At 43.5% G+C, this 16171-nt stretch overlaps 1 protein-coding gene across 4 annotated transcripts in view; it reads right to left on the minus strand.

The window, feature by feature from the left end:
- unc5a (unc-5 netrin receptor A) overlaps positions 1-16171 on the minus strand; it is a 133325-nt gene that overhangs the window by 7505 nt on the left and 109649 nt on the right. For 2 of the 4 annotated variants that reach the window (XM_038699996.1, XM_038699998.1), the window contains 6 exons: positions 14450-14680; positions 13438-13737; positions 10644-10731; positions 10006-10174; positions 7670-7903; positions 706-855 (listed from right to left, as the gene is read on the minus strand). In XM_038699996.1, the coding sequence (XP_038555924.1) occupies positions 706-855; positions 7670-7903; positions 10006-10174; positions 10644-10731; positions 13438-13737; positions 14450-14680 (1172 nt within the window). The remainder of the gene's footprint in view (positions 1-705; positions 856-7669; positions 7904-10005; positions 10175-10643; positions 10732-13437; positions 13738-14449; positions 14681-16171) is intronic. The other 2 variants (XM_038699997.1, XM_038699999.1) reach the window with 1 other exon arrangement.

A 16171-nucleotide genomic window follows, 5' to 3' on the forward strand; every position in this document is an offset into this window, starting at 1 on the left:
AGAAGCTCCAGATATTTACATACTGCTCTATATTTCATTTGAGCTCCCTTTGAGAGAGCGGCAGCTAGGATAATCAATCAGTTTGCAGCTCTGGGTTAGCGCATACAATCCAGCTCCAATTTGCACATGTATGCACCTCATGCAGAAGCACAACCGGACATAAACATGCACACTCTACGGACAAGGGTGCACACACAAGTGTTCTCTCGACTCCAATAAATGACTTAAAGTTGCAAACAGTGTCATGAACAGAAAGGTTATTGAACAGAGGAGTCCTGCAGTAACAGACTGAAAAACACTCCTTTGTGTGAATCTTTAAAGTCATCAACTGAAGCCAAAGCAAAACATACTCAATTAAAACTCCAAGCCAACTAAAATTAAAATAACTTTCCAAAGAGATGACTAGACCGTGAACCCTCATTAACAATAAATAGGTGCTCCTGAAGAACTTTTGATTACTCAGTAACATCGCTTTTGGCGACACATACTCGTACATTCTTCTTTAATTTCTCTGAGTGACTATTTAAAATAACTCGAGACAACTGGATTTTAAATTGAGTGAAAAAACACATTACAAAGCCCTATAACTGCTGACACACAAATCTGACAGTTTCAGCCAGGCACTTATATTACATCTCCGTGCTCCCTCTCTGATCTGGTGTGACTCCCTGGCCCCTGCAGCCCTCCCAGGGCCGGCCAACACACCTGGTAGCCGGCTAGCAGTTTGCTCCTCCAGTGCGCCTGGGGCATGTCATGGATGGACAGGCGCAGGTTGTGGTAGCTGTCTTTGAAAAGCAGGACGTGAGGCTCGTCAATCAGCCGACCCCCGAGCTGCCGCTCCATCTGCATGACCTCCTGATGAAAGAGAGAGGGGCAGGGAGAGGAATCGCTCAGAGGAAACACATTTACCATCACAATCACAGAGGTAAGTGGAAAAATCTAAATAATAATAAAAAGACATGGATAATGGTGGGAACATACAAACATTGTGACTCGTGCAGATGAACACACGTACAAACAGCACGGAGCGTGAGGCAGGGGCACAGTACATCTTAGGAAAGGAAGACAGTGCCGCTGAATGCGGCCGCAGCAGGCTGGATCGACTCTTCTCCACAGCGCTTTAATGTCACCACAAGGTTGATCCCCTGCCTCAGCTTGTGTGCGCCCAGCTTTCAGCAACTGCATTAGCATGCAAATACTGCTACCATCCCGGCCTACTAGCTACCTGGACTGTGATGAAGTAAGTGGACCAGCCATTAGTCAACTGCTCATTGTTCTCGCATGGTGAATCTCCTTAATTTCATTTTTGTTTTCGTGCCAAGAAAGATTTGTAAATGCATGCTTAATATTTTAATCTCTGTGGGACTTGCTCAGTGGACCATTTGTTGCCATCCAAATGACCATCTGGAATGGGATGATAATATCTGCAGCATTTCCCTCTGATCTATCAATTCGTTTTGAGCTGGATGGTTTGTGCTGAGTGAGTCTCTCTCTTACTTTGGATGGCGATCACTCCAAACAGAGGAGCATATTACAACGGAGAAAAACAAGCCTCTGAAATTAGTAGTGAGAAAAGACCTCAGAAATAAGACATGTTCTTTTAATCTGTCTGAGGAGGCAAACAAGATGGCAAAAGGCAGCCAGAATGAACCTCGGAGTCTAGGAGACGCATCTCAAAGACAACGGCCCCAAGTGGGAGATGTGCGAGTAGATAGTGGCCATATGTTGAGTGCTGCATGCCAGCATTGTTGCCTATGGTATGATTTCAGCAAAGACATCTAATTAAGGTGGAGAATGACAGTAATTTCTATCTGCACAACACTGATTCAATTTTCTGCCCTCTTTCCCAGGAATGGGCTGGACTGATTCCAATTATAATGGAAAGGAAGCTGTTAATTATCCATTTGGAATCTCTACCTGCTTTTGTTATTTGATGTGCTCTCTCCTTTACTAAATGAGCACGTTTCGGTTCAGCCCAAGAATTAAAATTCCATGTTTGCTCAGCTCATTGTTAATTTCCATGTTTGCTTGGTGCTTATCTTCTTGTTAACAGGAATATTATGCCCCCTCTGATTATCCATCTCGATTCCTGCATATACATTGGATTATTCCTTTCACCCAAATGTCCCAGAACATTAAAGATGTACAATGATCTGATAGTATGTGGCTAGCTGGAATATTTCCCTCACTGTACTGCTACGCCAGAGCCTTGTTATGTTACCCAGCCCACTTACTCAGAGTAGGAAGGTCAGACAATGGCTCTGAATCAAAGCGTCGAGGTCTAATGAGTTAATAACAGGGGGCAGCGCATTCTCCACAGAATTAAAAGCCCTCTGCTATTATGTCTCTTACACAGACAAAAGGCACATTATGAGGGCTTCCAGAGAGGTTCATTTAACACAGTTCTTAAGCACAATTATTTGTTGGGGGTGATTAGCATTGCAAATTGGGGCTGGTGGACTTTGATCAGGACTTTGACCTATAGCAGCAGATCTATAGGCATGCTAGTAAGAGAGAGAGTGCAGAATGCCAATTATCTTATTATCAACACATAGCTACTAGAATGAATACTAACTGGTCTGCTTTAGGTTCAAGGCTGACATGGCAGGATTATAATCAAACAGGGTCTAGGACATGGCACCCCTGCTTCCTGACAGAGACACTGAGCTGAGGGAAAATACAAAACATGGGATGAGACACTTTAAAGTGTGCACATGTCCTTGCTTTCAAATGACACTGTCTCGCTTGTGTATTGTTTATATGTGCCTGAATGTGTGTATTAGAGTGTGTGTTTTGTGCAGGTTTTCAGCATATGTTCTGGGCTGTGAGAATAATGGCCCGCTTTACGCCCCATTATCCTGTTAACAAATGACAGCGTGAGCGAGCTAATAGATGAGAAGCTAAATTTGACCATATTATTTACTTGTTCTGGGAGAAAACAATGCAAGGTTTTGAATTAGTTTATCAAATCGCATATTAATCATCAACTCAGAGCTGAATTGTGCTTAGATAAGACTAGCAGTTTTTTCTTAAGACACCCTGACCCTGTACCACTGTGGAAACATTAAGATGCATGAGATGGGCGAGAAGTTCAAGTACTGCAGGAGAAAAACCCCTTTTGTTGTGACGGAATTCGAGAAAGCCTGTGGTGTGTGTGAAGACTGTGAATTTAGAGTCAGGCAGAGCCAAGACCACCCCCTGACATTCAATGAGGCTGGCTAAAGAGAGTGAGATAGAGCAGGGAGGAGTGAAAAGAGCAGGAGCAAGAGAGAAGAGAGACAGAGGCAGCTTAACATTTGTGTCTCCAGGTCACTAGAGTGGCCAGCTTTAGCAGGAGAGATAACAGGATTACTGCAATCATGGCCACAGTTTTCTATGACTTCAACCCTCTTCCCACCCTCACTCTTCTCCCACCCCACTCCTCACCCATCCCCTCATCCTCTCAGCTTGGACCAGAGCTGGGACTGTGATGGACTGGGGCCGGGATCCACTGGGAAACAAGAGACACTCATACAGCTAATCTCTTCGGGATGGTGCTGACAGAAAGAGGTTAGTGGCTGCACCAAACTCTCTCTTGCAACAAAAACAACATCCAGCCATCGGATGGAGGACAGAAACATGGTCTAAACAAATCAAAGTATTAACAGAGGCATACATATATATATATATATATCTATGGCTTGGAGTGGATTATAACTAGCGTTTGATTAGTTAATTAGTCATACAGAGATACACAGGCTTTAATATCCTCAAACTCGTCCTCACCCCTCCACTCTTAGCAATATAATATGTCCTTGTGTTTAAAAATGTGCATTCATAGCGACGATCCATTTACAGAGCTGCTCTTTTCAGGCAAATGCATTTGTTTATAGAGAGTTGCCTGGCTATGTGGGCTCCATAAATCTGTGTATTTGTCAGCAGGATGTGACAGGCTTTTCCTCTCTGACTGAGAGTCTATCAGTCTGAGCTCCAGTGGCCGTGCCCGCTACAGTCAACTCTGATTAATAACTACAAATAGAAGGGACTTGTCTGCTCAGTTATAAATGGGGACTGTGTTTGCTAGGGAAAAGATGCACATTCTGCCTGATAAATCACCGAGCAGGATGGGAGAAAACAGCACACAGGAACACAGAAATATAATATGGAAACAATTTCTCAGCTGGGCTCAGTGATAAAGCTGACTGTCGTCTTTAACTTAATGCCAGCAATTACTGGGCTATGCTCTTCTGGATTTTTTCTTTCCTAGAAGTCTTTGCCAGTAACTATTCTGATGGAGGGATCAGAAAATCTGTTTGTATTACAGTTTGTACATGCTCGTTTTCTCTCCTCTGATACATAAGAGCAAAAAGTTTCTGCCCAAATGTAGCTTGCTGCTCAGGAGTTAGCAAGAAAACGTCATAGTGGAAGGAGCACATAAACACTTAACGAGCCCTTTTAAACGCAAATGAGAATAAGAATAATAGCTTGAGGTCGAACACGGTACAAAAGAATCCAGGAGCCACTATTTAACCAGTTAAGACATCAATTAAACACACATTTAACACTGGAACATAGATTTTTACAATCAAGAGACAAAAAGCTGAATGTTTTGGGCTCATTACATGAATATTGATGAAAACATAAATGCTGTAGTCTGAAATACAATACTGAGAGTACAAAGGGAGTTAACTCATTATGTTCTTTTTTGAACTGATGATGGTGCAACCGGAATGTATAGTTGTTGATATTTTGGTCTGGACCAAAGTGGTAGACCGACCTACACTGCTATCCATAGGGCCACTGCAAACATGGCAAAATAAATCCCATGCTGTTATTCAAAACAAAATTTACTGTTTTAGTATTTAAGGTGGCCCTTCAAAAAGTCTACCGCCCAATACAAAAAACATGACTTGTGCTTCAACCTCTGTAGAAAATAAATCTGACAGAAAGTGGGTGGTTTATAAATCATTCTACATGTTTTTTTTAACTGTACAACACCACTGCCTTACAAAACACAGACATGTGGGCGTAAAGGAAGAACATTTAGTTATCAATAAACACCAGGATATTTTGTTATTGTTCCACTATTCAAACGTGGGTTATGCATGGTAGAAAACATACTGATGATTTTGTCCTTCATACCAAAAGCTGACAGATTCTGAATATCACAGCTAAATATAAAAAACTAACTGCAGCATATTCCAATCCTAAAAAGACACCTTTGTCGGCACCCTTCCAGTTTAATTAGATGTTGGCGTTGGTGGTCTATCTCTGTACGGAGTTGGAGGCTTGCTTCACTACAGGTGTTTCAATCAGTTGTGGGATGGCAGAACATCAGTGATGCTCTCCCACAGGTCTTGCTGGGAACAACCGAGTGCACAGTGAGGGCGCTACCAAACGCCGATCATGTCTCCTCTGCTGCTGTGCCAGCCTTGGCTGGGCCCATCAAGGGTGGGACACACATTAAATATTAACTTAATTGGTCCCGGCAGAGCCATGCTAACATACGGCAAGCATCAGACGGAAATGTCACCGTTTCCCCAGAGCCCCCGCACACTTAGGATCAAAGACAATAACATTGGTTCTAATCTGCTGTAATTGCGAGATAAAGAGATTGCATGGTACAGCATGCATGAGTGTGCGCATGCGTTTGTGGGTGTGTGTGCATGTCATTCTCTCTGATGGAGGCTTGTCAGAGCAGACTGACAGCCAGCAAGGGGACTGGAGAGAAAACCTCAGAATCGCTTTTGGTTTCCACAGTTCTTCCTACCACTGAACAGCCAACAGAAAATGCAGAGAAATACCTTTTCATTTTTTTTCCTTTCATCTCCCATCAAAAGTACAACCTGTTTAATGCACACAAAGTTGACTTCTTGTCTGAAAAACGAAGAGCAGTACCTTAGCAGGCTGCAAATGCTGTCAAAGATTCAGATGTGCTGAAAGAGTACTGTACATCAACACAGACAAAAAAATGCTGCTGTGCCACTCCACTGTATCACCTACTGCTACACACTACAATTAACACTAATGGTAGCCATAGTGAAAGTCTAATCATAAATGGTGCATTTTAAAGATAGTGATTAGTGATTAGGCTGAACCTCTCCAGGGAAGTTTAATCTCCACTTAAAGTGGTTAATGTACTTGCTAAATGAACTGCTCCCTCTATAATAGCATCAAGAGCAGTGTGAAGTCGAGATTACTAAACAGTGTGGGCCACATTCTAAATCACTCACTAAAAACTACAAAACCCTAGAGACACCGTGGCTTACCACAGGACCAGGTTTTGTGAGAGACGTGGAGCTAATGCACTCAAGGGCGTCGAGGGAGCCGCAGAGTATGGCAGCACAAGTGCTGGAGTCAACAAGCTCAGATGTCCTTTTCCTGGCTAAGAGAGCGGGAGAATAGCAGAACAAGAGCTAGCCAGAGTGAGAGAGTAAGAGTTTTTGTGCACCAGCAGCCTTCCTGCATCCAGCACAGGACACACAAGGTCATTTCAAGAGTCACACTGCAGCAAAACACCACCAGGTCACCTGATGATCTGAATATATATAGAGAGAGCCCTATCATTATAACTGCTTTGATAGCAAGTAAACAAAAAAGGGGTCATATCTTTCTGCTCTGAAGGACTGCATCTGCTCCTGTATGCTACATTTTACATTTATTTCTACATTAGAACACAGCTGAATGTCAGCCAGCTATTTCCCTGAGCCTGCTGTCATGCAATAGCTGTCAGGAACTAAGAAAGATAGCAGCAGGAGTAGAATTGACCCACAAAAAGACAGATGTAAGGTAGGAGAGTTTTCAGTAATTCCCACCCCACAGCTAGAGATTGTGCACAGTTCTCATCTCATCTTCAGCTCCCTGAATGTGAGAATGCTAATTTCAGACAGAGCCCCCCCCCCACCTTCCATTGCTTATATCCCACAGCCATCCATAGATTGTGCCCATGGCGAGCCACTCCACAAGGGGGTCAGCCATTACAGTGGGCCAAAGTGGACTCGAGCGGAAAGTGGCACTTGTGGCTGTGGGTGGCGTCAGACCAAGAAGAACAGCTTGGAGAGAGGAAGAGAGGTGTGGAGAGAAAGAGAGAGAGAGCACAGGGGTTGCTGGGAAAGGATTGGGGCAGGCTCTCCTTTTAATTTACTAATTAACCATGCAAATGAAATCTTAACAGGCTACTCAGAGGCAGTCCTCGGGGGAGGGAGGAAGGCATTAGTGCTTGATTATACTCTGTCCGCGTGGAGAGCAAAAAAGAGAAGCGAAATATGCTGTTGAACAAAGTGATGGGAAACTTCTTGGCCCACAGCAGCCAAGCAGAACCACTGACAGCATGAAAGGAATAAAACATCTCTGGCATAACACAAAAACACACTCAAATTGTACTGTATACCATGATTAACCTGGACATATGCATGGTTTCAAAAGACTCAGGAGGGAACATCAGCTCTACAAATCATACACCCTTGAACTGCACATGGTGTAATCAGGCCTGCAATATTGTTCAATTTACCATGGCTATGCCTAACTCCTACATGTCTGCGCTGATTTCTACTAACCTTCCAATGTGACCGACAATGCTATTATTACACATAATAGCCTACCTATCATTCAGCTGATGCAAAACCGCTCGCTCCAATCCCAGCCCGTCAAAACAAAATAACAGGCAGCGGTACATTTTGTCACAATTTACCTTGAAGACGTCCTGTGTGTCGTCCATGCAGTAGACCCTGATGTTGTACTCCAGTGTGGAGCAGTACGCATCAGAGAAGAGCACCAGCCTCAGGCGCTTGGCAGCACCCATGTGCAGGGACTCTCCCACCAGGGCGAGAGTACCCAGCTGCTCCGAGAAAAGCCGGCACGTCTCCGCCTCGAGCTGGCAGTAATAGGGCTCCGACACCAGCTCCTCCCCCATCAGCAGGACGTCCTGGAGGAGGTGAGGTGGAGAAAAAAAACACAAGGTGTGAATGGAAGGTCAAGCACCCAATTTATGTAGGAGGGATGGGTAATGTGTTTGCCTGGGTCCCTGATGTCTGTATGGTTGTTTGTAAATGGGTGTTAGGAAAGTAGTTTGGAGCAAGGCCCCCAACTCTGTCCCTCCTTCAGTGTGATAAATTAACATTTAAGCTAAAGGCCTTTAAGCTAATGTTACATAAGTATCTAACAGTTTAGATCAGAGGGAAAAAAAAATTAAATTCTCTCTTCACTCCAGTACACTTACACCCATACTGACATAAAGACACATTCCCTCATACAAAGACACGTCCTATAGAACACCATCAATTTACTTAATAATGCATGAACAAGGTACTCAATTGACATGAAAGGAGACTCGAATAGATTCCTGGCAAGAATAGATGGTTTAGGAGAAAGAAAAGACTGTGGAGGTGCAGTAAATATCCGATTATTGGGATTCCCGGAAATTCCTTCAGCCTTTAAGATTTGTTAAGAAAGGTGAAAACAATTTGCCAATTTATCTGCAAAGCAACACTGTTGCCTGATGGAGAGGAGTGTTGTGAAAAAATGCCAACAGGCATCACAATAATTAATTGGTGCTTTAATTTGCCAAGGAAAAAAAAAAGGACAAAGTTAAACATTGGATTTTTCTCGCTTTCTTAGTGCTGTATCACAACTGCATCTCTAATAAAGATGACAGAGTTGTGAAAATAGCCTATCCCATCACACTACCGGATAGTTTTATGAGATAATTCCACTGCTCTCCGGGCTAATTTGATGGGGACAAATTGGACCCAAGGTGACAACATTTTCTCTAAAATCCCATCATGCCAGTTGACTGACTCTTCTCATTAGCCAATCAAGCTGAAGAGAGCATTCTGCCTGCCAAATGCCCGGCAAGCCCCTCTAGGATCGATTCAACCAGACACCATCTACATCAATAGAATTAGTATTGACACAACTCATTTGCTATGCAACCACAATGGAGTCTCACTTTTTCATCATCTTAAAATTTCTTCGAATTGGAGCAGAGAGTGAGGTGGCTCTATTACGCCACTGAGCGCTCACTCAACGGGCAATTCATTTCTCTTACTCCTTCTAAGTGTCCATTTTCACCATCTCTTTATGTCTTTTCTCTTCTTTCCTGAGCCACATTTCCAATCTCCCACTCTGTCTAATCATTCCTCTACATCTACATTACCTGCCTGTCCACTTTGCCTTTCCCTCTTTGTCTCCCTTATTTTATTTTCCTTCTCTCTCTGGTTGTTTCTACTCTCATCCTCTCGTTCACCTGCCACTTTTTCCTTTGGTGGCCACGTAGTCAGGCCGCTGGGCTATATTTGGTCCGGCTGATGATTAAAAGTGCTGGTCTAACCTCTGCCTCAGACAGGCCAATCCATCCCACAGACACCCCACCGCCGCCACACACGGGGAGGCTGAATAATTTATGCACAATATCGAACATGAAAGAAGACCTAGTAACACTCCAAAGCCCACCAGCACCCTTTCCAATCTCTCTGGATTGTTGAGATGGGTATACTGCCTCAAACCATTGTTTGCATGTGTGTGTGTGTCTGCGTGTGTGAGTGGACACCAAACGTTCTTCTCAGCTCTATCCTACTGGAGTCTGGCAGTTCTGGTTACTTTCAAATTTCATGGTTAGAAAAATGAGGAGGGAGCTCTGTAATTGGAAGCAGTGGTCAAAAATGGTCAAGGAGCACTCAGAAGAGTACTTTGAGGATCAGTAATTTGCTTAGAGAATTTCTGTTTTGAGACACATGTTGCCTAGCAACTCTTGAGCTAGAGAGAGCCGGTGCTTCCAGGCTTTTGTTCCAGCCCAACGAGAAAACACCTGATGGTCAATATAATTTAAACCCTATGGAGTGGACGAGTGCTGGGCCAGAACTACCTCTGCTATACAGCACTGAGTGCTTTCCTATGTGAGTTTCAAGTCACTGCTGAGCAAGTTTGTACTTTTTCAAAAGAAAGCTCTCAGTGAGTTCAGAAAATTCAATGGGTGGCAACTTTGTCCTTCTATGGAGGATTTGTGCTGGAGTTATAGTGCTGTCTCACCTCCCAAGCGCCCTCATAGTTCTGCTTCTTGAGGCGGACGGCCCAGTTATCGAGGCATGCGTCAGAGCAGTGGTCCATGCTGAGGATAACTGGCCGGCTCAGGACCACCCCGGGAGGGCCACAACTCACAACGGGGCTGAGCAGGGTCTGGCAACCAGCCAGGGGTAACCTACACCATGGAGAGGAAAGGGGGGGGAATGAATCGAGATGTAGTGCTTTTACTCGTCAAGTTAATAGTGAGAATTTACAGGTCTCTTGTAAGCAGGATATGGTCCTGTCACCTCTGCAAATGATCTAGCAGCTGTAACAGAGAATAATGAAAGCCTGCTGGACTCACTGCCTAGCTGGCCCTAGTTGTGATGGCTGAGTAATAACATAACACTGTCACAACATGCTACAATGACGGTGCCTTCTGAGACTGAATGCAGCAAGCCAAATAAACAGTGTTTACCAAACAATTAATTTAACTTAAACAGTGCATGTCTTGGTAAAAGGCTACGTTATTTATTTACATCCCTCCTCCACAAGTACTGGCACAGACTCTTAAGCCTTTCCTAATGGAACAGTAGAGCATCAAAACAAACAGCCTAGTGGCATCCAGGGAAGACTGCCAGTTAGGCAGTGTTAAAGAGACCCACCTTAAGTCTTCCTTCCTCTGAACAGTGAGATAAATCTCATAGATCTTTCCTCTGGGGATGGCCTCGGGAGGAATGAGCAGACTGATTCCTAATGCAAATAACAACAAAGGGAGAGAGAGTGAGGGAGGGGGGTTGGTAAGGAGGAGAGGGACAGGCTCATTTGTTCTGACTGAACAACGCTTTTGTTATCTCACAAAGGAAGGCGGCCCACTCAACAAAACTGTATGGCTGCAAAAACAAAAAACAAATCTATTCTGAAGGTCAGAGGCAGCCTCCGTCAGGTACAGTAGATGCAAATCTCTGCACTGGCAACTGAGGAGGCACGCGTCCCCATGGTCAACAATTAGCTAAGACAAAAGCGCACACTGCATCGCAGTTTAAATGTCCTCCGTCTGCCACCAAGTAGATAATTGAGACCATGAAACAGACTACTCCAGGAAAATTACACTTCCCCAGGAGAGTGTAGGAATGCACCTTGGAGAATAGAGAGAGCTATTGAGGTAGCTTGAGTGTTGTGGCATTTGTATTGTGATTCTCATGCCAAAATCATCCTCTTAGAATCCTTTTTAAAATGTAGCGCAAACAGTGACTATGTGACACAATTCTTAACAGTCTCTGGATTGTAAACTGGGTCTGTTCATCATGAAAGCTTCTGTTTGAATAAGGCGAAGGTGCCTGAATACTCACAGCCTTGTCTGAATCTATAAACCATGTCTTCCATGTGCCTGCTCTGAAACTGTGCTAAATGACAGTATATTCCTCTGAGTGAATGCATGCGAGTACTGATGGTTTTTTTTCTTGTGTGTGTCCCAATGAGAAGATGGGTGCCAATGCGTGGTATAGTCTACATGGCTTTGAGTTAATCCATGCATAAAATATCTGTAAGAGAGCAGAGGAGAGACAGAGAAAAGAGACAGATAGAGTGTGATGGCAAGGAAAACACGCAAAAAAAGACCTTTTCTCCCACAAAATACTGGAGTGTTGGCACTGTCATTGGCTAATCTGGACAGCCTACAATAAGCCAAGTTACTGTCTTCCAGTGTAATTATATAATCTCTGTACTCCGCTAATGTGAAGAGGGGAAGCAAAACAGGAGACTAATGATGGTGGGCTTTTTATATATTCTATCATACTAATCTTTAATGGACTATCTCTATTCCTTTGTCCATGCTCCTAGCACACAACTGACACTTGTGGACATCGGCTACCAATTCAACCAGCTCTTTCATAAGCGAGGGGACCTAATTGGAAAAATTTGTTCTAGGTTTTATTCCGGGAATCCAGGAGTAGAATGTATTTGGCACACACTTATTCTTTTATAGCTATTCATTTTATTTCAACTGTTCAAGCTGTGCAGTGTAGATGTAGGATATTGACAAAACATTTTACTCAATCATGCATTTGAGATACTGATGGCAAATACCTTGCTTTTTTGTACAATTTAATCTTTGAATTAGGCACTTTTTAGATAAACAAGCAAACTTCTTATTAATCACCCAGCTAAAACAAGCCCTTCATGCATTTTATGGAGTCTCTTGTGCTTTCTAACTATAAACTGTCTCACAGACAGAAAATACAGCCTGTGCATTAAGCTGTTTTGTATGAAGCACTGAAACACTTTTAATTTCTGTTATCCCGGTGCAAACCTATTAGGAAAACCACATGCACAAGATTTAAAGGCTGAATGGTCTGGGTCGGTTTCAATGAGACGGTGAGACGTTTATGGGACTCAGCTGTTACTGATAAATTCTGCTTGTTAATATCCAGTCAGAGGCATTGTGTCATTAAAGCAGGTGTAATAAAGTTTGTGTAAATGTTCTTTTTTTATGTAAAAGCAATGACAATGTATGTCCTGTGCAATACAAATAAAAATCGATTTGTTTCCACCGTATTTCCACATTTAGTAGCAGATGTTACATTGTTTAGATAGAACTTCTCTTGTTTTAAGTATGGCAGCAAACAGAAGGTCCTACAGAGGATGTGTACACAGACACAGACTTAACAATGCTGTGTCTACTGAAACAATACCTAAATGAAAATGACTGTGCTCTTAATTTACAACTTTGGTATTATAAGAGTTTTTAGTCATTGATATCTCATCTCAAGAGTTTTCATAAATCCCATTTACAAATTACAGTAGGAAGCAGTAAACTGGTCCAGACCTATAAATAATCTGTTGCCCTTTGGCAAGACTTATGAACTAACAGATAACTCATTGATTGGACAGTTTTGAGGACTGTCATTTTTGGTCACAAAGAGCGAACACAAAATTTTTATATGGGCATATTAGTTGAAACTGCAACTAAACCCCAAGTATCATAAAATGTTGGACAGGTAGAAACAGAACCAAAAAGAGTTTTGTATTGATAGTAGGTGTGACTTATTATGAGATAATAATCCAAACTACTATTAAATCCATCTATTAAAAAAAATGTCCTGATCTGTATGAAATCGCTGTATTTATTAAGACCATTTAGTAACCATAACATGTAGGCGCATCATCACATAAGGAGAGATTTTTGTGTCATACAATGTGCATTTTAGCAGTTTCACATTAAAAACAAGTGAAACGTAGCAACCACACATTAACCATTTACATAATATAACAGTAGAAAATGCCTGTTTCTGTCACTTTTTGTCTATTTATGATATGCAAGTGCAGTTTCCAGTCTTGATTTACAATGCTCATAATCTATGATCCCTTCTCTTTGGGACCACCATAGAAGGTGAACCGAACTACAGACGTGAAAGGCCCCTTAGAAACCAACATGAACCTAAAACGTAAAGAACCCACCTGTGTTTGGGATCGTCAGCCTCCCACCGAGGAAATTGAAGGTCCCATAGGAGGTGTTAGCTACATCGCGGGGCAGCGTTTTAAAGTAGCTCTGAGTGGACAGCCTGCTCACAAACTCAGCAGGGTCTGAGTTAAGCTTGCCGTTGTGCAGAGTGTGCGAGCCGTTGGGAAGCGGGTCCAGCAGAGGCCCATTGGTCATTGAAAATTTCCCAGTGGCATCGTGGCGAGAACGTAGGGTGCCTTGGTAACTGGTGGTGGTGGTAGTTAGATCAGGCTGGATGGTGAGCAAATGGGAATTCTCTGTTTGAATAATAAAAATGAAAGCGTGTAAATCTCCATGAGTGGCAGGCAGGGTGGTTTCGTACATCACAGAGACAGACCTCACACTCTCTAAAGCTGTTGCTGCCGCAACACACACAGAAAACTGAAACAAACAAGAAAAGACACATGGTGCAATAAACAGCAGACTCACAGGCACACACTCTTGACAATACACAAACACAAATTCTACCCAAAGCCAGTCTATTCCCCTCCCCTCTCTCTATCTCTGTCTGTCTCTTTAGCAACCACACAATCAATTCCAAACAGAACTCAGATACAGCTTAGCACCCTGAATGTATAAAGGCTTTTTTCACAGTGAATCACAGGCACTGCAACCCAGTTCCCCATCTCCATCCAGCTCAGACAGTTGTATTTCTATTACTTGCTGGTAAACCTCAGAGGCTCCATACAGGCAGTAAACAGAGTGGGTACATTTCCTGACAATGAGGTGGTGGAGAAACATAATGTCTCAGACAGGCAAATAAACAGCTCGTGCACCACACACACACACACACACACACAACATCTTGCTTGGACTACAAACCACTGTGAACACATTCACACCACCTCCACAACCACAAACAAACACAGGAGCAGTGGTACATGTAGATGAGTGCAGCACGGTCATGGTGGGCAGACAGACGGGCCGACGGACGCACAGAGGAGGGTAGAACAAAGAACAGTGTCCTACTGCTGTGGAGGGGAGGCCTGCGTGGCCGCGGTGCCCACACACCTGGCTTGCTGGGCTTGATGCCCATGGGCTGGAAGCCAGTGGTGAGGATGGAGGAGTCCGCCACGTCGGCATCCAGGCCCTCCTTCTTGCGCCGGTAGACCAGGACCACCACAATGAGCAGCAGAGTCAGACACAGAGCCACTGCCACCATGCCCACATAGAGTGCCACGTCCTCGGCCCCGCTCACAGCTGAATTGGGAGGACAACAGAACAGAACAACAGAAAAGACGTTTGAAAAACTTCCTCAGGTGTTGAATGACAATACAAACGTGTGCTTTTAGTATCTTCCATTTGAAGGTCTCACTTAAGGATTTGTGTTTAAAAGCCTGAAATCAGTTCCACACTCAATGCTTGCCACCGAATCCTTCTTGACCCTGTCCCTGACTGTTGCAGAGTTAAGAGAGCCAACATGAGTAAACATTATATATGCATCTTGAGTACTTTAAACAGTCAAAAGCTTCAATGACATTGAACAGTCGAAACAGAGAAAGAACCAGTTTCTGTAGCAGGTTTCCAGTGTTACCTTACTTCATTTCTGCACTGGATAAATATATCTTATGCTAGCATGTTCTTTCTCTCCCCTGTTCTTTTCTCTTTTTCTCTTAGCACACAACACCCCGAGAGAGCCAGTGGAAAAATGAAGGATTTGCTTATGAAATTCTAGCACCTCTTATTAAATGTCTCTCTCTCAAAAGCACAACAGCGTCTTTCTCCCAAAAGTACAGTATGAAGATGACAGCTAAGCCCAGACAAACATCAATGTGTGCGTGTATTTGTGTGCATGTGTTTTGTGTGTGTGTGCTTTGCAAGAGAATGGGATTTGCTACGGCTGTCTCCCCGGGCTGGGGGAATTTGGTGGCGGAGGTGGAGGATGCTCCTAGGGCCTTTGTCCCTCGGAGCCACAGGGGCGTAGCGCTGTCAACTGAACACAGTCAAGGAGGGGACACGTTGAGCACTGCGGCTTTGAGGGATGGAAGGTTAAAGTGCTGCAGGCTGCCGTGCGTCGAGTTGACAACAAAAGGAGAACAGAAGCAGGAAGAGAAGAGCAAACGTCCAAGAATGAAAACAAGAATTAAAAGGGAGACAGAATGTGCCTGTGATTGACAGCATGTGTGATTTGCATTACAGCAATGAGCAGCAATAACGCACCCAAAAGGTTTGTGTCAAAAATCGACCTGATTAACCTTAGATGCAACATATTTTGATGAATTTCTCCAGACCATCATGGTGTTTTTACACCACTGTGTAATCCTACTGCTCGACAGGAACTGTGCTCAACCTTGGAAACACAGATTTGACAGGTTTTAATTGGTGTTAGTAAATCTGTGACATGAGAATGGTACAATTAAATTAGCAGAGTGCTAACAGTCAAATTTCTCTCCATGTCTCACACTCATCTCTATTCATCTCTTTTCATCCGTTTGTCCTTGCCTTCTCCTTTTGTCTTGAAAAATCCATTACTTGGGACAAAGCCGCCCGACACACCCAAGTCTTTAAGAGAAATGTCAGAATCTATTTCATGGGTGATTATCTCAGTACAATCTGATACCTTAAGTAGCGGGATTATATGCAGCCAAGCTCCATGGCGGCCCGCTGTAATGCCAGAGATCTCTTTGACATGTAATCAATTGTGTATGACTGGCTGAAGATAAACACAAGATCGTGTGTTTTGTTCTTGAC

Source organism: Micropterus salmoides, unplaced genomic scaffold (genome assembly GCF_014851395.1).
Source record: "Micropterus salmoides isolate LMB-PRFRI ecotype aquatic unplaced genomic scaffold, ASM1485139v1 Ms_hic_scaffold_5, whole genome shotgun sequence".
In the NCBI taxonomy this organism is placed as follows: domain Eukaryota; kingdom Metazoa; phylum Chordata; class Actinopteri; order Centrarchiformes; family Centrarchidae; genus Micropterus; species Micropterus salmoides.